We start from the raw sequence: 26,280 nt of genomic DNA, 5'->3' as shown, positions 1-26,280 counted from the left end.
AGGTCACTGCTAAGTTCTCCATTAGACAAGTGCCCAACATGGACCCTCAGGTGGTCAAGAACCAGGTATAATGGAATGGTATACAAAAAACAACAAGCATGTTTTTGTTGCTAACACCTACAAACCTAACTATCACCCCACTTCCCTTCGTCTACAAACCTTGTTACCTTCTTGTCTTGTTTAGGTGACAGACTACCTCCACTCAGTGTTTGCCAAGAGGAAAAGTCCTAACAAGCTCAAAGTGACCATGGTGATTGGAGCGAAGCCTTGGCTGGCAGACACTGAGCATCCTCTTTATGAGGCTGGGAAGGCTGCTGTCAAGAGAGGTAGCACTCTTCACATCACATTAAGCACCAATCACAATGTCAGAGGCCTTTATACAGGAGCATACTGTAGCAGAAGTAAAGCAGCCGTAGCGCTGCACGATAAAAATATACAAGCTGTAGTAATGATGAAAGGCTCCTAAACAGACCCCTCAATAGATCACACAAGGCTTTGTTTTAAAGACAGATATACAGGTGTATTGGCACTGAACTAGTATATCATGACTACTAATATACTGTATCAAGAATGATACAAGTACAACTATGAAGATAAGGATTAAACCCACCAGGCTGAACACCTTTGACAAAACACCAACATTTACAGCAGTTAACAGGTTCCCACACAAATTTACACATAGGCCTTTATTCTTAAAGTTACTGGTTCTTGTATCTCTTACATCTTACCCACCAAAATCAGGACTGATACCAGACTGCATTGGTAACACAGAATTATTCTTTTCATGTCTTTTCATTTCAGTGTTGGTTGTTTCTATTTATAGTTTTTGACACAGACCCCGATCTGATCCGTGAGGGAGGGACCATCCCCATTGCCAAAACCTTCCAAGATGTGACAGGAAAAGACATCATCATGATGCCAATTGGAGGCTTTGATGACGGACTGCACTCCCAAAATGAGAAGATGAGCAGGTTTGACTCCATATGGCATTTCTGTCTTCTGCTTTTTATAGGAGATTGTAAATCATACACGTTATGCTTTGATGCGACTTTTACACAAAAAGGTGACACACATACTGTAGGCAAAATTAAGGCATGTTTAATTATATATTTAAAATTACATATTTACGTTACAAAATAAAATAAAATAAAACTATGTATACTTATATTCGTATGTTTATATTTATAAATATACTCATATACTTTATTTATATACTATATATTTGTAATACATATTTATATTACTAATATATAGTTTTAGTGTCAGCAACCCCTACTTGTCCCAGTTCATAGTACCTATATTTAAGATAATAATACAAACACTAAAACCATTTTTTACAGCAGTTCCTGACTTCAGCTTTAGTCTATCTTTAATCAATCAAACAATTTGATTTTTCTCGTCCACTTCCAGGTACAATTATATTGAGGGAACCAAGTTATTTGTCACCTTCCTGGATGAAGTTTCCAAGATTAAGAAGACGAGTGTGTGATACTGTGCAGTTCTTGATCTGACAACTGTAAAACTCCAGGGACAGCAATGTCTAACTCTAACTATAGTTTTATAGTTTCCCACACTGTACTGTGCTAATGAGCATGTCACAAAATAAAATCGTCATAATGCAATTATGGATGTACATTTTTAATATATGAGCTTTTCTGTGTCAATGTAATTTTAGTGATTGCACTTCACATTTCATTCTCGTGTCCCAGAATTATTTACACAAAATGTAGGACTGTACATTATGTAGTACTAAACTGTACTGTACGCACATGCAAAAAATATGAGTTTAGACACTACATTTAGAGCTACGTTTAGAGCTATATTTCAACCTTCGAATGGTGTTCTATCTGTTTGTGATCTCGTCATCGATGCGTGTCAAGGAGAAGGTGTTCAGGTTGAGTTTTTTGCCTTTTGTTATTTTTGAAATGTCCACACATTAACCATACATAATGCATTTAGAGATTGATTTTTTTTCTGGTAAGCCATTCTGATGTTGAGTTAGAATAATGACAAACACACACGTATTCTTACTTCAGTCATGAGACATTTATTTGCCAGTCGAACACTACGTCTGTCTCATTTCAGAGCTAAAATTGAAAAATCAATACAGACTCTGTATATGGAAAAATGTGCTGCTGCCGTTCCTGGACTGTGACCAGCCTTTGTCTGCAGCCCAGACAAACTCCTATTCAGGCAAAAGTCCTGTCTTTACCATCCATTTGACGGAGGTCATTGTTCCACATGGTTTTACATTTGGCAACAAGGATTTTTAAATCAAATTTTAAGTCAACTTAATGAAAATTATCTAACATATTAATATGTTAATCTTCTGCCTCAGTGCGCCAGTAAAAATGAAGAAGCCCGTGTGTCCCAGAAGCAAGCGGTAAGGAGGAACCCTGGTGTTGTGAAGAAGCCGTGTCTGACACTTCATCGGCCTGATTCACAACACCAGCTGACCCTCCCCACCTTCACACACACACACACGCAGAGAGAACAGTGCTGTACAGTGCAATCAGTGCTTCAGTTCAACGGTTGTGCCCGGATGAACTTGATTAGCTTTTAATGGTGTCTATATGGGACTTGGATTTAAGAAATGAATCTAAGAAATGTAAAATAAAACGCAGGAAGTCAAAAGATTTGTCATTCGAATGTAAAGGTAGTGACAACGTTGTCTTTTGAAACAATAGGCTTTACTTCAGAGTAAAGTAAAAGTGGACTAGAGTTGTAATAACACTGTTGGTAAAAAAATGGCTACTTATGTTTTAATTTCTTGTTTTAGGTCAAGGTAATATACACGGCAATAATATTGGATAATAGTTTTACAATGCTTCTAATGTGCACACACGGTGCCACTGACATGGAGGACGTCTGTTTAGAAGTCTGCAGGAAAACATATTGATTCAGGGGAATAACACGTTTTCAGTCTAGTTTTCATGTACAGTCTATGACATTTTAATATAGTTTATCTTCTTTTACCAAATGGACTGTAGGGCTTCTAACCTCCATAAATACAATTCCTATCTCTCAATAACTCACACGATCATGTACCTCAAATAGAAAATTGACCATAGTTATCTGAATGGGAAAAAATAGCATGTCTCATAAGAACACAGCAGACGAGACTGGATTTAAAAGGCGCCCTTTGTCTGGTGCATACTTGAGATTTGCCCTGCGTCACTCACCTGTTCACTTTCCTCTGACTTAAATAAATTAAGGTGTACGGCCTCAGGTTTTACCAGTCGCTCAGATGAAAAACATTATGTGCTGAACAAAAGCCGTGGCAGAAACATACTGGAGGGCAGTTACTCCAGCTACTCTCACGTCTCCTCCGAACCCCTTCAGTGATGTTCCATAATCTGTGATGCCGGTCACACACTCCCAGACGTAATCTGCAGCACAAGAGACGGGAGACAGGGTAAAAAATGTATTCATCATTTTTTGACATCGTCTAAAGTGTCAGTTTGACCGCAGGGCAAAACATAAGGCAGCTCTCTAACATAACAGTGCTCCATTTGCACGCCTATTTATAAAGTATAGTGTGATATTGAGGACAGGGCTGCAAAGGAGCTGAGAATAACTTAGGTTTCACAGCAGCAGGCCGCAATCCACCACGGAGCAGCAGGATCTACGTGAACGCCAAAATCGTGTCAGGAGAAGGAGGGTTTAAGGGAGACCTGGTCTTTGGCCCAGTATTTTTTTTAATGTTTTAATGAATACAATTCTTGAGTTCTGCATTTTTAATTTTAATTCAACACGTAATCAAGTGAAGATGGGAAATTATGCAGAAACGACCACGCAATTATACGTTTGACTCAAGACCTTATCTGGAATTGTGACTGGTGGGTAGTCAGGTTTCTAAGACTTCTAAATGAAGGATCAAGACCTTTTTTTTTATCTTAAACAGGATTACGACATTATAATGACTTTATATACTTTATATTAATGTAAGAAAGTGTGCATTGGAGTGTTTCCTTCCAAAGAGTCTAATAAGTCCCTGAAGAAAATATAATCTACTTTAATATCTACTACAAAAACTGCCTCAGATACAGCCATAAATACAGAAACTAGAATTTAGCAAAAAAAACAAAAAAAAAAACACAACAACAACAACAACAACTCCCAACTGCTAAAATGAGTTAAATGTTTGCAAATCAACTAAAATACTGTCTTTTAACATATGGTAAGAAGTCTTTTATATATAACAATATTTTGAAAAGGTTCAGGAAGGAAGTCAGAAGGACTTTGAGCAAAAAGACCAATGACAACAACAACTCATCTGAATGTATGTTTTTTCCACCATGCCACTGTGACGGCCATCACACAAAGAGGAAAGTGTCTATCTATTCTCATGCAGAATTCTGTGCTCTTAAAATGTACCAGTGGTCAACACATTGCTGTTTGACCTAAAATGTTTTCCCTCAGGCTCAGTAACGACATTGAACAGCACACATTGACAAACACGCCAAAACGCTGCGGAATAGAGACCTGCAGTCATCCTCTGACTCTGACATGATCTAAATTGTAAGGTCAGAGTTTGGCTGCTTTTACAGCATCTCGCTGCCCCCCTCCCCCCCCCGCTCCACCCCTCCCATTGTATACCTTTCCCCCCCTCTTTCTCACTGAAGTGTTTCTACCTATTATGCACAGTGACATTCTTTGTCTGAAGGACACTGGCTTTCAGCCAGCAGCCTGCACGGCTTCATCCCAACCATTTAATGGAGACGATAAAAGAACTTTCCTGTGGCACAAAAGCCCTTATGTGGGCTTTGTTGCAATTAGATTGAGCAGAAAGGCCAGCAAACCTAATAAAAGAGGATTAGGAGAAATGTATTGCCTGGCTTTTTATGTGAAGTGTGACACAGCAACTTGTGGAGGAATTAGTAAGGAGTCTGACCGGCTGTGGATTGGTCAGGGCAGGAGGACAAACCCATGATTAATGGAGTGGTCAAAGGCTACACTTAAAACCCAATTTCACAGGAAGAGACCGATTGGCAGCACAGTAGAGTAGGCTGAAAACATTTCCATGGCCCAGCACAGAGCTGTGTAACAGCTGGGTGCCCCTTCATTACAGAGTGGCTGCCTGTTCTTCAGCTGCAGACAACTGAAGTTTTTTTTAAGGGCTGATTTGGTTTAGGGAAAATACATTTCAGTCTTATTTTGAAAGACAATAAGTTTAAATATATTATACATGACATTTGTCAAACACCGACCGCCTCCTCATTTTAGATGGCCCACCGGAGTTCAGCTTAGAATATGGGTGTCTTAAAATGAAAGTCTATATAGTAGAAAGCCTACACTAATATTTACTAGAAGGTTTAAATGCAGTGGTCAAATCCCATCCATATTGGTGGCTAAATTATAAATCTAATTCTCTAATTTCAATTTTGCTTTTTTTTCATTTTGTAATATTGAATATTTCTGGTTATAGAATTGTCAGCACTAGTAATTAATCCTGCTAATCCTGTTTGGCCCACAACCTAGACTTTTAATGTTGGCTCCATGAGTAAATACATTTGCCACCACTGTTATACTATATTTCGTAAGTTTTACATATTTCCGTTTGGCTTTTGGGAATTGTACAACCAACTATTACAAATAATTTGGTTGCATTTTATGTTTGAGGCTATTCAGGGAATATAGTCTGACAGTAAACAGAGCGAAGGTGGAGTGGGCTGGAGATCTGTCTGAAATGATTGAGAGAAAGAAGACAGAAGAAAGAAGAGATGATGAGGGACACAACACAATATAATTATTAAAACAGCAGGTGCTGAGGTAAAAAAAAAAAAAAACGGGGTCAGTCCTGCATACACGGAATCAGACTGTACAGCTCTAGAGGCAGGAGAAACAACATGTGTGTGAGGAAGAACAGGAAGGAGGAGGAATACAGAGAGGGAGAGAGTTTTGTGTAGGCAGCTACCATTGAACTTCTTCCTAGGACGGTAAAGCCTTCACTGCCACGGGTCCTCAATAACAATCAACAACACAAACGATTCACTTGATCTTTTCCAGGGTTTAAACTGTTCTGTCTTTGTAGCTGCAGAGTAACGTAAGACCTCACAGGTAAGGAAGAGGAGGAGGAGGAGAAGGAGGAGGAGGAGAAGCGTGACTGATGTTGGTTTTATCTTCGTTCCATTCATCACAATCTACTTGTGCTTAGCCAAAAACTTCGCAGCGCAGGCTGTAAAAAAAAGAAAGAAAGTGAATTTATTCAACGTTGGACTTGAAAGCAATGAATTCTCAAGGTGAGGCTGAAGCTTATCTTATCTGTATTCATCACCAAAGAGCCACATACAAAATACAAAATATATTACATATGTATACATGTATTACATTCTGATTTATTCTGTTGTTTTTCTTTATCTCAACCCCTTGCGTGGCCTTATTTGAATGTCACAGTATTCTGGTAGCTGTGCTTCACTTTTAAATGTGACATTTATTTAAAAAATATACAGTGAGTATAACAGTTTTTTTTTAAAAAAATACTTGAGCAAATAACTTTATTGTGAGTTTTTGTCACAGGAAACTGGTTTTAAGAGAATCAAAATAATAGTTTTGGTTAATTTTAGGCTTGTGTATAATCTACATTAAATATTAAATGTTCTTCCCGATTTTATTTTTTTAGCATTTAGTTACGTTTTTTTAATTATTATCTGTTTTAACATGTTTTATTTTTTATTATTAAATGTGATAATAAAATCAATTTGCTTTGTGTTTGACATTTGTCTTCTTCAGAAAAACTTTTTTACTCTTCCTTGTGTTTTCCTCTCACACACTATTTTCACATTCTGAAACGAGGGTTGTCTTTACAAGAGTAAAACCACTGATTTTAAGTCAGGGCAGCGTTTGTCCTTTTAATGGCCAGCAGGAGTCATGTCATCAAGGTCCTATTCATCATAAAATGAGATTCTGCTTAATATCAGTAAACAGACAGCCATCCATTTATTTAGAAATCTTGAAATTCCAGCTACACGTCAACTGTGCTTTCCTCTATATTTATCTCTTTTTTGTCAAGTTTTATTGAAACTGCTTGTGAACCACAGAAAGGTTCACATTTTTTTTTCAGTTTTACTGGGAGAGCAGGCCGGAGGTGCCACACCCAGTTAACACTGCTTCACCCCCCCACCCCTCTCCTCACCATCCATCCTTCAGCCCGCCTTAGACAGCTGTGCTTACTCTGCACTACACACTCAGGGAGGGAGCGAACAGGAGTGATGGAGATGGAGAAAGAACAAGTGTCTGAACACGGCTGCGTTATTTTAATTCTTTTTTTTTTTTGCCCCATCATTCTGGATGACCCTGATACTGACTCATTGATTTAACATTAGTCATTTCTTAAGGAAAAAAGAAAAAGGAAAATGTGGAGGAATAGGTGAAGTTTTGAATAAAAAAGTTCTAATAGAAATCAACATTATAGCTGATATTGTTCTGTTTTGTGGCTTTTTCTTGGTAGTAGCTTTGATTCACATTGCTATTTGTATGGCGTATTTATGAACTTTTCTAACTGATAATGAAAAATTATGAAAAGCTCTAAAATGTAAATACAGTGTATTTTATACATTACCTGGATATTTGAAATGTTTCTGTAAAAATTGGAATTACAAAAGCAAATATTTGAAAGGATGTCTACATGACATTTCACCTTCATTTGGCAGAAGTTGAGGGCCAAATGTAAGATTCAAAGTTAAATATGAATTATAGAAAAAGGCAAAAAATAAACTCAGCATGCATTGAGGTTAGACACCTAATAGTAAACTAAAGTAAAGCTAATTTATTGACCCATGTGTCTGAGACGTGGTGTCTGCATTAGTGTTAGCCCTGTGTGAACGAACGTCTGACCAGAAACTCTAGTATAAATGTGGAAGAATAGACAAAGACAGATTTACAAACGAGCTTGGTTTTAGCCTGAGTGAGAGTGAGAAATACTGGCTCCAGTCTACTCAGAGGCAGACAGAATGGGCTGAGTGATGGGCTGACAGCCAGACCAAGACCAAGTCCACTCTATTGAGCCTCAGAATAAGCCAGAGTGTTATCAGAGGAGGAGCAGCTGGCTGCTGAGCAGGACAGCTGACAGATGATGCTGACGGAGGCTCTACCTGCCAGTGCAGCATCTTCAAACACTTTATTTAAAATCGCTGCGCAGCTAAAGAAGTCATCATAAAGTTGCGTCAGAGCTAAATTTATACCAAAGGTTAAACAGGAAGTTAAATCTTTTTGAATGAAAAGTAAAGAAACTCAAATAAGTGACATGGACATTTAATTTGTGTATGTTTGACTGACTGTTAAAGTTAGAGTAATCGTGAATTTGTACTGCTTGTAAAACTCTCTAAAACTCTAAATCTCACTGTAAATATGTCACATCTACATCAACAAGTTTTCTTTAGATTTTGTACATTTTGATTAGAAAGACCTATTTAGTTTTATTAATATTAATATTTATACACAAAATCATAATTATTCTATTATTCAAAATGTGATTTTATTCTGTAGTTCCATATTTTTATATATATTATTTATTCTTGTTTAAAAGGTTGTGATATATAAATACAATAAAGTCATGATTCTTTCTGGGAAAACAGCAGAATTTGTGGATCTGAGAGTTAATTTTCAAAAGTGATTGAAATTCTTTGAACAAACAAAATTATATTATCCTGATATTGACTGTGAAATCTGAGAGTCTCCAGATGAATTATTTCTAACTGAGCGTGTGATTGATCAACAATGAGGGTCTAAAGGGAAGATGTGTGTCTTCAGTTCCACCTGGATAGACAGAGACCACGGACCTCAGTGGAAACTGGAACCAGAACACCAAACACTATCTGAGTGCAAATGTAAAAGATAGGAACCGGGAAAAAAATATGGACTCTTCTTTCTGCTCAGAGAGTAAATTTCTTTAAGCTCCATTTAAATCTTGACTTTCTAGCTGAAGGAGGCAACTTTTAGTGCTTAATTAGTTCATAAACTACGCAGGGTGTCTGCGGCCCTGGAGCTGGGTCCCCACGGCAGACTGTCAACAGTCTGCTCATTAGAAGAAGCCACTGGTCTGTGTCTGCCGCTCTGCATGGGCTCATATCACAGTCTCTGTGGCTTAGAGGAAGCCGAGAAACACCACACACACACACACACACACAAATGCGAAGAAAAGACCAAATCAAACAAGATGTGATCTTTTATGAGCAGAGGTAGAGTCTGATGGAGTTTATTCCTCTGAGCTGTCGAGCTCCATTGTTTGCAAAATGCACATCAGTGAGTCACAGGGACTGTAGCTCTCACACACATACACATTACACACACACCCACCCACACACACACGCAAATTCCTTTACCGCTATTCTCAGTAGGATTCCATACAGACTTTACTTCATTTTTACCAAAATTCTAACCCAGAAATGGGTTTATGATAAGGCAGAGGTGTCAAAGAATATTTCTGCAATGCCCTCTTGTGAGAAGGAGCTTTTTTTTTTTAATATTGAAAATAAACCAAAATAGGAAATCATTGCATTTTCCCATTGTGGGACATACAAAATATATTGAAATTTAAATAATACGTCCTGCTGCACCTCTCTGCAATAGCTCTGTGCTCTTGGGGGGAGGAGGGAGTTCCCTTGGACTTTGGTGTCAAGGGGACACATTGGAGTTTCCATCAGGTCTACAGTCAACAAGTAACGTGCTGAGGTACTGTGAGAAATAGGCTTGACATGTGTTCTAGAACAGTAGAAGGGAGACACCCACACACATGTCAATCAGACACAGGGAACTTCACCCCCCAAGTGGCGATGCAAAGTACAACCTAAAACTTTTATGATGATTTCCAGGAGGTAATCACAGACCAACACAGACCTTGGTGTACGTCATTGTTCTGGGACTGTTCAGTTTCTCCAAACACTCATGAAGGTTGAGGCTGTAAGATCAACCTAAAAGTTTTTTCCTGACAGCAGGGACTAGTGTGGACTAATAATTAGCACTGGTAGTCTAGTGCCAGTTTATTCCTGGTCCTCATTGCTATAACACTCCTTTGGTGCCATCTCTACTCTCTCCACTACTGTGTACTTATCTCCTGATGTAGAAAAGAAGCCCTATAAAAACTCTATCACCCAAACTTAATTAAAGTTTTTGATTTTATATACAATACACATTTCTTTAATCAATTCTAATTTCTTCAGTGTGTGAGAAGTGGACCTGAAGGAAGACTTCTGACATCTGAACTGGTGTTGGCTCAGTCTGACACTCTGCCTGCTCCCTCGCTCCCTGTGTTGGTCTATTAAGAGTGCATGTAGTTTAAATGAGTGCGAATCACAGGCACAATAAAACTAAATGGCGTTTTGCTGAATAGCTGGGTGATGAGGCGGTGGAAGTCAAATGAAGACGTGGCGGGGGAGCTGCGGTATCACAGCTGCGGAAGGAGAGAGCGAGGGGAAATATGAAGCAGTGATTCTGGATGGGTTCTCGCTTTTCTGACTGAATGTTTGGCAGGCGTGGCTCACTGCAGCAGCACAGAACCAGCTGGCACGGACTGATAGATGGAGGGAGAGAGAGAGGGACAGAGAGAGGAAGAACAGAAAGAACACAGAGGAAGGAAGCAGTGACTTAGGTGAGATAAAGACAAATCTAATGGAGGAAAAATGAAGAGACAAGCTGAAGGAGCTTAAATCAGGGGGAGGTTCCTTGAGGCTACGCCGTAGACGTCCACATTAAATGATAGCATCAGTAATGAGAGTGAAATGTAGCGGAGCTGATTGATCCAGGTGAAGGAGAGAGAGCTCTTGTTCTGTTAATCCTAATGTGAAGATGATAGAAGGAACTACAGGCACACAACGATAATATAGCTGATAGCTAATATAGCTAATGTAGCTGATTAACCCTGAGGAGGCCCAACTGAAATAACAATGTTGTAACTCTAACCAACAGAGTTTCAACCAGACCACAGTGGAGAGCTGCGAGTGTTTCAGTGATTGGTAAAGTCTGTCCAGAGTAAGTGGCTGGGTGGAACACACTGTGTGTTAGTGATAATTCAGTGGTGCTCAATAAGTAGATTGGGATGTACCAGAGATTACAAAGGGAGTGCTGGTGGATCATAAACAATAAAAATAATTTTAAAAAAATCAAATATAAATATAATTCTATAAGCTGTAGTAGTGAATTGATCAATACTGGACCCTACAGCTAAGGTGGATCACTGAGATCACTTTTGCCAGGTCATTTGAATTGGTAGGAAATATCCAGGAAATATAATTGTATTTCCTATACTTTTACTACTATGATTTAGCTTTGTTTTCTCTGATTGCTATACTGTCTTTTAGCCATATCTGCTTCTTTGTCCAACCAGGTTTTTACATGCTAAATATTATGTTATCAATGATTTACCTTTTTTTATCTATTATAGTGTGAATCCATTTGGTTATTTATATACATTTTAAGTCAACTTCTGAAAGTTTAAGGCGTTGTTCCTAGTCCACTCGATTTACATTTTGCTTAAATGGTTGGAATGGAAATAGTGATCAATAAGACCACAACAAATTCCGTCGACTGCATCCTTAATTAACAAACTAATGAAAGTTCAAGAACACTTACATTTCAGTGTTTTTAATCTACACAGTTAGAGCTAGGCCCAGTGAACAGGAGGGGGGTGGGAGTGAACCAGGGCCGTACCTCCGAGCTGCTGCTCTGATGCCACACCTGCAGGAAGAAGAAACACATCAGTGTCAGTGTAATGACTTTGTTTACCTTTCCCAATGATCATAACGGATGCTCATTGTTGTGTGTATCACGAATTGCCGACTCTTCACCGAAAACACACTTGCGTGCATTTTGTGGCCTGTTTAATTCACTGTAATAAATCATGGAAGAGTGGTCAGTGACTACACACATGGAGACGCACGTTGTGTGTTTGTGTGTGTGCGTGTTGCCTCCCCTATCGACTGTGTGTTTCCCAGGCGTGTGGCTGTGATGAGGTCCGCTCTGCGTTGATAATAAGCTCATTAATCATGCGGCCTTACAGCCTGCAGCTCTGCTCTATATCCCGTCTATGATTATCAGTATTGACTGTGTGAGGGAGAAGCAGACGCTGCCTCTGGACCAATGGAGGAAGAGTTTGCTGTGCTGTAAAAGGGAGGATGGGTATTGATTCAAACAGGAAAAGACACTAAATGTTTTGTCTTTGTGATGGGGAAGATATCAGGGGTGCTGGAGGTGACATTACTGTTCAGTTTACTGGTAGAAACTGAACAACCAAGATCAGAGATTAGCAACGACGTAAGGAAAAATGGCCTTTAACTTTTAATAGTTCAGTTTACCATTATGTTGCCATCAAAGTCTTTTTTATTATATATATATGTGTATATATATATATATATATTCTTACAATTAGACTTCTGATATCCCACGGCTACTGTTTAGTTGGAACTAAGCTAGTTTAAATAAACTAGAGTAAGTAAAAAAAAAACACACAAAATTAGCACATATAGCCAAAAGCTATTCAAGTTAAAGTGTGGAAAAGGGCTTTAACCAGTAAGAAAATTCTAGAAGAAAGGCTACATGTAGGCCAAAGGATACCAAACAATTAACTAAACACTGCTAAAGTTAGACACAACCCTACTATACAGTCATTTTCAACAAATAACATCCCTAGCTTCACCTTCAGATAAAATGTGAGTCAAAAAGGAGTTATGGAAGGATAGACAAACAGTGTCCCAGAAATATTCATAAGTCAGGTTAGCTAGCTGAATGCGAAAATAATTTGACTTTTGACTAACATCATGTAAACACACTGACTAAGAGCGAGTGTCTGCGGTTGAATCCTGGCTGACTGTGCATGGTTCAGTCAATGATACCTGTGTGTCAGCAGCTCATACAACCACACTTCAAACGCCTTGAACTACTTCTTTTTATAGAGAGCATCACATCCACCTGGCAGGTCTTTGTTAAAGTCATGCTGAGAGCTGCACTTTGTGTTACAATTATCCCTCACCTCCTCCCAGGAAACCAGGATATGGAAATAGGGCAGACTAAAAAAGACTGGGAAAAGAAAAACAGGAGCAGTGTGAATGCAGGGTCGGGTCAAAATTATCTGTGCGCCTCGAAAATACACGGAAAGACACACACGTACAACACTTGTGTAATCACTGCCTAGTAAGCATCGCCAAGAAGTGAAAAATACTTTTTTTTGGTGCACATTTACAATCTTTTTCGGGAATATTGTCTAACATGACATTGGTCCACAGTGCATAAAATGTTGGGGACCTGGGATCTAGCCAGCTCCAAGATCACCATGAAAACAATTTCATTTTTACTTCACCACTAGAGGGAGACTGACCTCACAGCAAAAAAAGACTTTAAAGATTTTAAAGAAAGTAAGTAGAAAATCTTGCCATTTCTTTGTTTACACACACACACACACACACACACACACACACTCCTGTCACTCAGTGAGTGTGTGTCTTTATCTGCTGTTAACACACCTGCCAGCCTCAGATCCTCAGCCGGGATTGGAACCTCAACTCTCTCTTTCATCACACACTTTGTTCCATCTCTAAGCTGCTCAGCTCAGCATGCGGGATTAGACGCTATGCTAATAAGTGTCCTACGTTCACAAAGACTCTGGAATTACTTTAGACCTTATAAATACCTCACGAATAAACCACCAACGGAACTGTCAACTGTGATTGTTTTCCCTGCTTTTTCTACTCATTTACCCAATGTCTTCTCAAATGTGGTGAACGCCAGGAACTGTGTAGCACAGTATTTTTCAATTCAAATAGCAGATTGCATATTGCTGACATGGTGGTGGATATTGCTCTCTTGCCTGCCAGTGCACTAAACCCCCTGTTGCCAGGAGGGTGGTGTGAAATCCGTTTAGCACAGATTTTTAGCAGAAAGCTTGTCAACTCATTTAAACTGAAAAATGCACTGAAATGAGTTTAAACTGTAGGTGTTCAAACAAACAAAAAACAAACAAACATAAAAGCTCAATATTCTTCCCTCCTCTACCATATGTTTCTTTGTTCGTGTGCAGCTTCCTGTGAAAAAGAAAGAGCCTCCTGACAGTAAACAGAGATGACTGGCCCGTCACGGCCCTAACAGGCGTCAGGAGACATTTTAAAGAGCATCTGGGCAATAGTGTGTTATTTATTTCTTTACAGTGGGAAGAGCTGCAGGTGCTCTTCTGCGAGGTGTGAAAGGTCTGAGGTGTATCTATACGATGCATCAATAGGATGTGGCTAATTCTGCATCAGTGCACTGACAATGTGCAATCAGAATATCAGCTGAGAAAATTACAGGCCTTGGAGCAGAAAATCACTTGCTTAAAAAAAAATAACACGGAAATGCCTTTGACATTTTGTTAAATGTGCAGAATATAACAGGACACTCACAAACAGTTCTCTACATAAAGAACACTGCAGATGTCAGTAGGAACAGTTTGACCTTAGACTGTTTATAAGAAAGGGACACAGCGACAGACAGAACAATACCAAAGAGGAAGCAAAATATATTAAAGTTAGTTTTTCTCCTGGATGTAACAATTTGAGAATATATTTTGGGTCATTTGTACAGCTGTGTTTATCACCTTGTTGAAGTGTATTTATTTGTTCTTAGGTAGTTCAACATTTGCTCATCTTCTGGTTGCCTTAGTGATCCGTTCAGTTTACTGGTAAAAAAACTGAAAACTCACGATCAGAAAAATATCAAATCTATAAATAAAATAATTCTACAGTATGTAAAGCACACACAGTTCTACTATTTAACCTAGACTTTTCACTGAAGTGAAGTGGTTTATGGCAAAGACTATATCTATTTTATAGCATTTCTGATAAAACTTTATTTGCTTTATTTTTAACCAATTGTTCTTCATCCCATTTCATGGAAATGGAAATTATTGTAACATTTCAATAAACACTGGACTAAATTAGGCTTTTTTATTATTTATTTATTTTTAGTTTTAGTTTAGTTTTATTTTATTTTATCTTATTTTTACAGTTATCTAATATGAAATGTTTGAATTAGGTCCAAATTCTATAGCCAATGTCTTGTTTGGTCATGTAGCTGCAGCTAGTTTTTTTTTTCTTCCAATTTTTAATTTCTTGAGCTACCTTTCCTTTCGTTTATTTCACTAAAAAACAGTTAAAAAGGACATACAGCATGCTAATCGTTGACAGGTTGATCGTTACAGGATTTAATTGCGAAGCAAATCAACACTTACACCTGTGACTCAGACTCATTCAGAATAGCCTACATGTTAGTGATGCATCTCATTAGTCTGCTTTCATTCATCACCATTCTGCAGGAGCTGCTCCTTATCTACATTCAGGTCTGTACATCTGCTGCTATACATCCTACGTGTTCCGGTTCCATTAGACTCACACCATCCATGTAGAGGAATTCTAGCAACAGTTGAGTCTCTGAACTTCCCCTTAATGACCAATGATAATGGACTTTAAAGCGAGGCATCGGTGAACTGTTGCAGCGTCAGTGTTAAAGCCAATCAGAAGTGGTCCTGATGAGAGTGTACATGTGCTGTACTTTAGGTCTATTGTGTGCAGCTGGATGTCAAACAAAGGCTCTGGCTGCCATCCATGTGCCCAAGCTTTGGGGGAAGGGAAGGAGGACAGCGTTGCTCTCTGGTCTGTGTGTGTGTGTGTGTGTGTGTGTGTGTGTGCACTTGTGCATGTGTGGCTTGGAATGGGGGAGGTGGAGTGTTACTGTCTGAATGAACTCCTCCTCACTCCCTCTCCCTACATTCCTTTGTCCTCCTCATCTTTCATCCTACTCTTTTTTTTCCTTTTGTCATGTGTTCACTTCCGACTCTGTGACCCTTTTGCCTTTTACCCTCTTCCTGCTCCTTCTCTCCTCCTGCTCCTCCAGTTTGCCATACGTCACAGCTGTTATTAACCAGCGACAAATCCAAATGAAAAAGTTTACCTTCCATTACAGCTGCTTTGGTGAAAAACCTTTTTCTCAATATGGAAATACTGCGACTGCTGTTGCTCCTGCAGACTGTGTAGGATGCAAATATGTCCAATTCATCTGATTCCGCATGTGCAACCTGTTTCTTTCTTCCAGTGTGTGTGTGTGTGTGTGTGTGTGTGTGTGTGTGTGTGTGAAGTGAGCGTGGGAAGACAATGAAAAATGGCTGATGTATCCTCAGGGAACCCTACCGTAAATTATTCTGACAAATTGGGACTGAGCCTGTGTGATCTCTGGGGCTTTTATCCTGAGGGTGTGTTTGCAGCCCACAGTCAACACGCACACACACACACACACACACACACACATACAAGAGCCGCATCAAAGTGACACATGACAAATAGTAGGTGTGGATGATGGAGTTACTATTAGCCAATAAGCTATTCAATGTATTCAAACAGAGTGAGTACTGAAGTACTCTGCAAGTGCAGAAAGGTAAAATGGGAACAAAGAAATATGAGCATACAGTAAATTTCATGCCCGTCACTTTTATGGGGTAAATTTGAACAATTTGGAGCCTGAAAGTAAATAATAAATCTGTGGCAGGATGGAGACAGAGAGTGAAGGAATTTAACATCAGAAAGACAAAGAAGGAGACAAGGGCTTACCTTACGGACTGCTAAAAGTGTGTGTCTCCGTTCTTCTTCCTCTCTGTCTTCCTCTTTCACACACTCCGTCTCTCTCTCTCTCTCTCTCTCTCTCTCACACACACACACACACACACACGCATTCCCACACACTTACAAATCACCGTGTGAGAAAGGGACTAGACGGGAACCCATCATTGTTCTCCTAACCCCTCCCACACTGATGCGTTACCCTCTGTCTGGATGGAAGCTTGAAGGAAATCAAACACACACACCCACACACACCCACACACACACACACAAACAGTATCTGTCTGGCTAAAAGAACATGCAGCATCAACAGTCCTGCCTTGTTGCAGACTCTGTCTAGTCAAGTAATTCCACTTATACACTTAGCAAAATCACACACACACAAACTCCTACAACCTTACAGCAAATCGCACACAAAGACTCCCACGCGCAGATCCTACGATCATGTGCTGTGAGACACATGCATGTGAGAGCATGTGGTGCCTCTCCACTTCCTGCTCTTCATCATCCAGTCTGTGAATAAACAGTGTCTGCATTTGTGCACCAGCTCCTCTCCTCTCATCCACATCAGTTCTGTACACTATGTTCCAAGACCCGGCTGTTGGTCTTACTCTGCCCCAGGGTCTCTCTTTTACTGCATAGCTCTTCTATGCATTTACATCTAACCAGTGTCACTCCAATGTGCGTGTATGTGTGCATGCACACTATCTCCAAATACAAGCAGAGTCGATGTCCTTTTGTTGTCTGCTCTGCCTGCTATCAGGTTCTGGTAAATCACAGCTGTAGTGAGTGGAACACATTATGCGGTCAATATGCCTCGCACCTTTGCAAAGCACAAGCATTTACAGGAAGGTGACTGTCGGAGGCAAAGTTTGCCACGCTAATCTGGGATTTTGGGCCATATGGTGGAAATAATAGTAAGTGCTCTGGCCTTACAGAAGGAAGGTCATTGGTTTGATCCCTAGTGGAAACTACTGGTGTCTCTGTGTGTGTGCATGGGTTTTCAGGTACTCTAGCAAAGCCTTCAATGCTGGATTATAATCAGTGACTCTATTTCCATTAAATATTAAATATTTATGGAAATAATACGTACAGTAAAATGAATGGCAATGAAATAGTTTCTTTAACCAACCACACCAGAGTCTTCTTGCAGGCTTACTGTTGTGTCAGTGATTTCAGTGATTTGATTGGATGGTCAAAGATCATCAGTGTGTTCACTGCTTCTGTCAAGCGGACATTCTCAGCCTAAAGAGAAATAAACTTATGCCATAAGAAGAAGCTAATCAGAAGTTTAGGTGAATAAAATTAATTTTGTCTTTTTAATAATATTGTATTTTTCTGATGTCATTATTGATGCTTTTTGGTGTACAGTTTGTCATAGCTGTGGCTGAACTGTGGGTTTCTTGCTTTAGTAATGGATTCTAGGATATAACCACTCATTATGCTACAATGCTGCATAATGCTGAAGGTTTCTATAGCACAATGACGTCATTAAGATGTGGATTTAAATACACAGCACTCCACAGGCTTATAGGCACTAGTGAAAACACTTGGTGCACGGGTTGGTGTGCACCAGGGTAACAATGGTTATGTCACACATGTTCAAATGAACCAAATATAACAGGTGTGATCACACCAGTAATGACTGAGTTGGTTCATTCAAGTGGAAATATAGGTGGGAAAAAAAAACATCGGTGCAGACACTAACCTGGACAAATCAAATATGCCAGAATCAAACTCCAAAACCTGTGGTTAAAAAATGTTGTCACTCTACCACTGGACCACAGCTGCCTCCTTGTCATAGTACAATATTGCACAGCAGGAGCATATTCCCGAGTACATCACTTTCCTGTATGTGACAGGATTGGGTGCATTTTCACTGTTACTGCTCTTCATCAACGATTCTGTGAACACTGCACACTGTGTTCCCCTGGGTATGTGTGTGTCCCTGTGTGTGTGTGTGTGTGTGTGTGTGTTCACACCTACTGTGTGTGAACATGAGGTTAGGTGTGAGGATAAACAAACAGACACCTTTTTACAACCCCTGCTCCTGCTCTGCTATCAAGTAGGAAACAGCACTACCATCGGCTCTATTACTCTCTGGGGGCAGAGTGTGGCTACATGTACTTACCCCCTCTGCATTATTGATGGCTGGTAATGGCGCCATTACTGGAGGATAGGAAGCTTCTGGATGTTTTAACAGGGTGCTGACGAGGACACGTCTCTGAATTACACTCGCTCAAAAAAGAATCGGCCCTTTACTTAAAAACGGTTAAGACATGCATGTTTGACTGAACCTTGACATGTCCGTCTAATTGGACCGCTGTCTTTTTCCCAGCGTACCATCACAAAGTTCTAGCTTTGCTACATAGTTAACTACAATCTCCCTTTAGCCTTTTATGGGGTTCTAGCTAGCAGAGCAACGCATGTTATAGCAAATGCCCTGTGATATAACAAGTAACTTGTATGCTTTGGCACACGAGGCTGGACTTCCGAAGGGAGTCAATAAATGCTAGCACCTGCTGCTCGAAAGTTTGGATTTTTTTTTCTAGGTTTGGAGTTGGGACTCTTTTGCTGTGCATAACAAAAGGCGGGGCCCTACAGTTTTAATTCCCACTCCTCAGCTAGTCTAATTCTCCCACAGTTGTCCTTAACATAACCTTGTGCTTCATGAAGAAACCCTTTTAAAAAGTTTTTAACAAAATAGTTAATTTGATCAAAAAAGATTAAAAATGTATCAAAAACTAGCTAAAAGCTTGTCAGTGCTATATTTATTAGAGAATATGTGATAAAATCGCAACAGAAATAATCTTAAATGTTCTCTTCATGTATTTGTCACAAGTACTCAATTTATCTTGTCGATTTGACTTTAGCCAGGAGGCCGACGTAGTATTATTCAATTTAAAATATTCTAAGCCTGGCAGTAAAATCCCTGGTCAAACAGGGAGTGTGTGTGTTTTTAAGATGTGATACAGTAAGACTAGTGCTGGTGTTCCAGTCAGTCCTCTGACTCATTGAATACGTCCCCATGATCCACTCCCCACATCACGGAGTCACAGTCTTTCAGCAGTGAGCACGGAGACTCAGAAGGTTTAATTTGAATAAATGGTTTTACCCTGATTCAAACTAATGTATTTGCTGACTGCAGTGTTAGAATCCAGCCAAGTCGCCACTTTTGTGGCTGAGCAGACCTTGCCTTAATCTAAAAGTGGCACAGATGTAAATCTTAAAGAAAGAACAATCTGCCAAGGTCTGTGTGTGTCCGTGCGTATCCCTGTGTGTGTGAGTTGAAAAGATTAGCTGCTTTCTATTAAAAACAAAGGGAAAAGTGACATGAAAGAAACCATGTGCACACAGACATTTTACTGATGTCTTTTACTTTGTCATTTTGAAAGGATATTTAAAGGTAGCCATTGAACACATTTTCCCACTCTTCGCAGCAGAACTAAATCAGAACTAAATAGATAGAATTAGTGACACATCCCACTCTTCGCAGCAGAACTAAATCACTGTATCACTAATTCTATCTAACATTTTAAACAACAGTATGCCTTTATGACTAGTTGAACAAGTCATTAAGTGGAAAAAAGGGTTAATTAAGGGGAATTTTTAAAAAATATTATTTGCTGTGAAATTCTTGGAATTGCTGAGCATAATTATGAAAAGAGATGCTGACAGAAAAGTCACTGTAAAACAATAATTACGTTTGACTGGTGACTGTCTTTGTGATAGAGAACAGAGAATTTCATTATGATGTGAGTGACAGACACACAGTGAACATAGACTGAGGAAATAGATTTTTACTGAAGGATAATTACCCGCTGTTTTGTCATAAATTCATTATTATGTCTTTTGAATTTTTGTATTTTTAAGCTGCTTTTTACAGAACTCAGCCGCGTTCTATAATCTATGATTTATGTTGTTTTAATATTTGCCTAACTGAATGAGTCAAAACATTATTTGACATATTATGCAATAATAACTTCATGTCACACAGTTAGTGCATATTTCTTGTTATTTGTTCATCGATTGGTGGGTAAATGTAATTGAAACGTTATGAAGCCTGAAACAAAATGTATCAAGGCTGTCTAAATGTTTCCAAACAGCAGAGAAACAATCAGGTAAAATACACTACACACATCTCTGACTAAAGTGAGAACTTTGTGAATAGCTACACATATTTCATAAGTAAAAAATGACCTTGAAATAAATCTCAACATGTTTCTGAAATTCTAAGGAAAATTTGATTATAATAATCATTTGAATTGGGGCTTCAGTATGAATATTTAAATAGCACTGACTCGCCAATATATTGAATTAATTATACTGTGAAACAAAACCTATTGTCCTTATTAACTTGATTTTTATGTCCAATGCGGAGAAAATTTTATTATCATTATAGTATTTTAGTGTATTTGATTTTTTTTTTGGTTCATTTATTCATGGCCAACTGTTTAATCCATTTTTATTTCAACTGTTGGGATAAAATGGAGATGTTCTAAGGTATATATGTAGGGCTGAAAACAAAATAAGATGAAGCAGAAGAGATTCTCATGAAATTGAATATTTTTTAAAAATCCAAATATATGACTCCAAATATATAACTTTAACTCTCTGTAAGTATTTATCATGTTTGAGCGTTTCTGTGTGTCCTCACACGAGCCTGCAGTGGAGAAATACATTTGCAGTTATATTTGTCAGTGACTGCCACACCCAAAGGCCTACACACTCAAACACACTCAGCCACGGGGTCAGTGCTGAAACCCAAGAAGCTGCAGCTCGGTGTGCGATGGTAACTGCTGCATCTTCACATTCTACTCTGCAGAGACTAAATACACAGCTCGTTGCCTTCAAGGCCTGCACGTACAGCGAAGGATGAGCCGACATTCGGCCGGGAAACAATCAAATTACTGAAGTTCCGTCAAACTTTGACGTGGTTCTGTTATAAAAATTTGCACCAACACTTGGTAAAATCTGCCTGTAATAGACACTGCAGTCAGCGCAGGGAGATAATGTGCATCTGTGTCTGTGATGTTTTCCGAATGACATGTCTGCCTGCTGTAATTGCTCTGTTCATTTAGATGTCGGAGTTATCGCTTCCTCTCCTGTATGTAGACACAGAGCGTGCACAGACCTCCAGGCAGCAGAAAAAAAAAAGAAAAAAATCCATGTATATAAAACACATAAGATGTGAGAGTCAGAGCTCAGGGCCATTATTAGAACAACACAGAAGCTGTAAGATAAAGGAGAAGGTGGTTTTCCCTCCTCTCCCTTTATCTTACAGCTGCTGTTCCATCAAAAAAGGCTGGAATATGATTATTGGTCTATTTTTATAGTAATATGGTGAATAAGGTACCTTTCTCGCTCGCCTGTCTTATTCATATTGAGTTTATGTATTTAAAAGCATCTTCAACAATAGTTCCTCTCTCCTGAAGAAAGAAATAAGGAACATAGAAAGCCATGAAAAAAAATGAAATTATAAGAATGTTTAATGATCATTAATTCCATAACATCTGGATTCCTGTAAGAACACGTTAGTTTCCTTAATTTCTCGATGGGAACTCCAGAGACCTAGTTTCTGGCTTAAAACAGCAGCCGATGATATTAACCGACAATTTTAGGAAGTAAGGAGTGTGTGGAAAAGAAGAAAAATAATTGTACAGGTGATAACTGTGAGATGTGTGAAATTATTTTTAAACCCAATAGTAAAATGTTCATCTGACTTATTTTACTTAAAAAATATGCATTTTAGTGAGCACGCTCAAACCAGCAGCAATACAGCAAGAGAAAACAGTAAATGCATAAGGTACTACCTTAATCTTTAGATTTTTGTATTTAATTGTTCACTTATTTATATTAATTTTTCAACTCATCTAAACTTTCTCAAATATGTAATCTGTATATGAGTGGTTCATACCTATGTGAATAAATAAGAATGCAAATACATCCACAATAAAAGAAAAAGAAAATTGACCCCGCCTTTTTCTGAGCCACATCTTAACATTATGGCTGAATTCATTTCCTTCTTTGCAGCCAAGTTGTAATGTAGTTATTTTATTTTTTACCATAATTACACAGCGGCAGAAGGAAACAAGCCACTGTGGGAATAGAAAACTGATCTTAATGATCTCTTCAGACCAGGTGAACTCAGTCCAGGGGGGGGGGGGGGGGGGTACATTAGCTAAACTCCATCATCATCTACGATCTCCATGACAACCTCTTAACACATTGACCCTCTCCTCACCACCAGGACCTCTGTCATCCACAGTCAGCCTCCCGGGGCCTGTGACTGAGCTAATATGGCTGCTGCGGAGCAACCTGTGAGACAGAGATTACCAGCCACTCCTGTCCTCTCCTTAATTCCTCCAGCCCCAAGGGTTAAAGCAGCAAAATCTGAGGCAGCGTCTCACTCTCTCTCACATCCAGACAATAAAAACACTCCATCTCCTTTAGTGGCAGAGTTAAGTAACTCTTCACCTTCTGGCACTGACTTCAACTGGATCTACAGCGTTATAAAGCCAACAAATCCGTTGAGTCCACCAGCATCAAGACTGTGGCGCGAGAAAACTGGTCTCTTCTTCATTCTAGAAAAATCCCTGAACGGCTGGTATAAACCAGTTTAGGGCCAACATTGCTGAGCTGAGTTTAGACGTGAAGCTGTTCATGCCTGTGAATAAGAGGATGATTGTGTGCTCCAGGAATGTGTAGCAGCAGAAACAATGACATATTCAATTGTACAGCAGAAACATCCACAACTTAAAAAATCCAGCAATTTTTAACACACGGTCTTATTCAAGGTCATCAATTGCTGTCAGGGGGAAACACTTGGTCAACGTAGCCTGTTTCATACCACAATTAGGGAGTAAAACAGTGCCGGTGGGTTTGTGCTGTGTTTTTAGTTTACTAATTGCTCAAAATATCCTTGCAAATGCTCTGAATAATAAAAACGCTGCGTAAAGGAAGCCGCCATCTTCTTCTTGATGTTTCACTTCATCACATACAGTAATGTCTTGTAAAGAACTGGTTCATGTTGCATCACAGTTGTAATAATATTTTGAGGCGGCACACCTTATTTTATCTTCTTTTTCCATTCATCTTGATATCCATGAACAAAATGAATACCAAGCCTCTGATACGTCACGCCCTTTTCTTGTATGTAGTTTGTGCCACAGATGTAAGTATTCACATCCACAGTGAAGCCTATTTGGTGCAACTAAGCTAAAAGAAAAGTCAATTCGAGGTGTGGCATTGTACGAGGCCTCGGCTCGGTAATAGACAGAGGCAGTTTCAGTGCAAAAAGTAGAAAGTTGGTATAAATAATTTCACCAATGCCTTGTAACGTCAATTATCCAAGGTTAACGTTTCACCAATCTCTCTGATGCCAACCCTGAGTTAACCTTGAGTGGCAACATAGTGAAAAAGCTAACATCTGCAACAGCAAGATACCAGTTTCTACAGGAATAAACTGAATTACCCGCTAAGTATTACACTAAAGAGATGTTACTGTTTCCAGGTTCATTTCCAAAATGAACCAAGTGTGAAACAAAAAAAGAAAAAGAGAAACCCATCGTATATGAAAAATAACAAGCTTGAGTTTTTGAGTATCACTTATGGGGTAAAAAAAATCCTCCGTTTATCTTCCATCTGCAGGCTGTAGTCTATACAGACTGACATACAGTCTTACAGTATATACAGTCTAAAGTCCTGCCTCAGTAGAACCAAATGTGACAATGCTATGATTTGACCCAAGAAGGTAGAATATACCAGAATAAAAAAACAAGCTTCAAGGCCTTAAAGCATTTTTGTCTCCGGAGCTCAAACATCATATGAAATTTATTCCACAAAATTAATTTTGCTATACAGTTGTTCATATTTACCGACAAAGGCACTACTCATTCTCTCACTTTCATGTTGTATTATTTTATAAATCATTTATACTACACAGAGGAACAAAGCGAGAGCTTCGTACACAGATGCTGAAAAACCTGATATCCGTCTATTGATGCTGCAGGGATTTTTTTTTTTCCGTTACAGCACTTTAACATCTACATTTGGACTGGAGAGAGACTCGTACGTCAAAAATATACATTTACTACACATCCTATACTTCTATGTCAGGATCGTGTAGTGTCTGTTATAATAGGTGTTAAATAAATGTGAGTGTGTTAAATGTAGCCTCTGGGCCCTGCATTTGATAGCACGTATATTTAGATGGATTTTTTTTTTTCTATGTGTGTGTGTGTGCGTGTGTGTGTGTGTGTGTGTAACTTACCCCCAGCTGTCCCTGAGGTTTAAACATGCTCTGACAGTGCTGGTGCTTCTCAGCCTCTCGCTCCTCTCTAGCCTTCATCTACAGTACGGTCACTGTCACTCAAAAAACTCTCTCACTGTCTCCAAACTCACTGCTTTTCTAAACTAACACTTCTGTCTCTCAACCTTTTCCCTCTTTTACCTCTGTCTTTTTACATTAGCTTGTAACATCATCTTAACAACCTCTGCCTTCTCTTTTACTTTCAACCCATCTTTCTTCTCTCTCTCTCTCTCTCCTCCTCCTCCTCCTCCTCCTCATCCTCCTTGCCGTCACCCTCAGCAGCACTCCAGGAGCTTGGTAGTGCTGTCTCTCAGCTGGCACAGAGAACAGGCAGACACATGGGAGGGCTGTTTTGTAATCCGGCAGGTCATACCACCCTGGCACAGGGAAGGGGGGGAGGGAGACGGGGGCTGCTGATAGGATGCGAGGCAGGCTGGTGGGAGGGACGGGAAGGGAGTATGGACTGAGCAGTGCCTATATGACCACATTCCAATCTATACCTTTGTCGCATCCCTGCGTCTGCAAGCTGATGGTCTCTCCCTCTTTTCCCATCGAGGACGGGAGGTCTAGCCTCCTCGCTGCATCCTCGTTTTACATTGAGGCTTTCCAGGAAGGATGAGGAAAGAAAGGAGAGGAAAAAGAGAGGAAGAAGAAGAGAGGAGGACTTCAAGTTAGGGAATAAAAAACTACAGTGGCAGTAGGTGGCTGTGGAATGACACGTAGTAGTAGTTGTTTTTAAAGACAACTGAGAAGAGGATGTGAACCCAGACAAATGCTTTCTACAAGTACATCACAAAGGGACTGCTTGTGAATCATGAGCGATTAACATAAAATAAATTAATATATAATAAAATTGAAAGCCTATAAAATTGGTGGACTATGTATAAAATGTGTTCACTTTATACAAGTTTATATATTTTTAATGTTTTCAATGAAGGCAGATCACTTTAACCTGGTCAGTTGAACAGTAGCTGCCGAGCCAAAAAAAGTGTGGATACCCGTCTCTACTTATGGTTAAGAGATGCAACACTTTTGCTAATCACTCAATAAGAAACAAAATGTAAAAATACAAATACTGTCTCTTTCAAAATATTAAAGAGCGTTTAGTACAAAAATATCAAAGACTGCTGAAAATGTGTCAAAATACCAGCTAAAAGGTAAATAAGAAAGAGCAGAAAAAGCCAAAAAATAGAACATTTAACATTTGCTCAGAACAGATAAATGTCAGCATATGCTTTGGTTATGACAGTTTCTATGATCCAGCCTTAAACAGCAGTATAAATGCAAAGTACTCTGTTAATAATCTGGAACCTAACTATGCCAGTGCCAATCGAAGGACCACTGCCTATTTAAATGTGTCCTTAAAGTAGCAGCAGCTCTTCAGAAATCTACATG

At 39.2% G+C, this 26,280-nt stretch overlaps 1 protein-coding gene and 1 long non-coding RNA gene across 4 annotated transcripts in view; one reads left to right on the top strand and one right to left on the bottom strand.

Moving 5' to 3' along the window:
• Window positions 1–1,623, top strand: part of cndp1 (carnosine dipeptidase 1) — a 9,039-nt gene extending 7,416 nt beyond the window's left edge. The window contains 4 exon segments of the mRNA XM_008323894.2: window positions 1–65; window positions 185–326; window positions 824–971; window positions 1,411–1,623. The exon segment at window positions 1–65 is cut by the window's left edge and continues 31 nt beyond it. Coding sequence (XP_008322116.1) covers window positions 1–65; window positions 185–326; window positions 824–971; window positions 1,411–1,489 — 434 coding nt within the window. The 3' untranslated portion in view covers window positions 1,490–1,623.
• Window positions 1,458–26,043, bottom strand: LOC107989431 (uncharacterized). 3 transcript variants are annotated; one of them, XR_001760991.2, is made up of 4 exons: window positions 24,847–26,043; window positions 11,569–11,673; window positions 5,918–6,178; window positions 1,458–3,389 (listed from the first exon to the last, which is right to left on the bottom strand). It is a non-coding gene; the product is annotated as an uncharacterized LOC107989431 (long non-coding RNA). The 3 variants fall into 3 exon arrangements; XR_001760992.2 differs by lacking the exon at window positions 5,918–6,178 and having other exon boundaries at window positions 24,847–26,036; XR_003051520.1 differs by lacking the exon at window positions 1,458–3,389 and having other exon boundaries at window positions 4,750–6,178; window positions 24,847–26,037.
• Window positions 26,044–26,280: the final 237 nt, after the last annotated feature.

This window comes from Cynoglossus semilaevis, chromosome 13 (genome assembly GCF_000523025.1).
Source record: "Cynoglossus semilaevis isolate Cse_v1.0 chromosome 13, Cse_v1.0, whole genome shotgun sequence".
Lineage (NCBI taxonomy): Eukaryota > Metazoa > Chordata > Actinopteri > Pleuronectiformes > Cynoglossidae > Cynoglossus > Cynoglossus semilaevis.
This window is presented reverse-complemented; position numbering and strand designations above follow the sequence as displayed.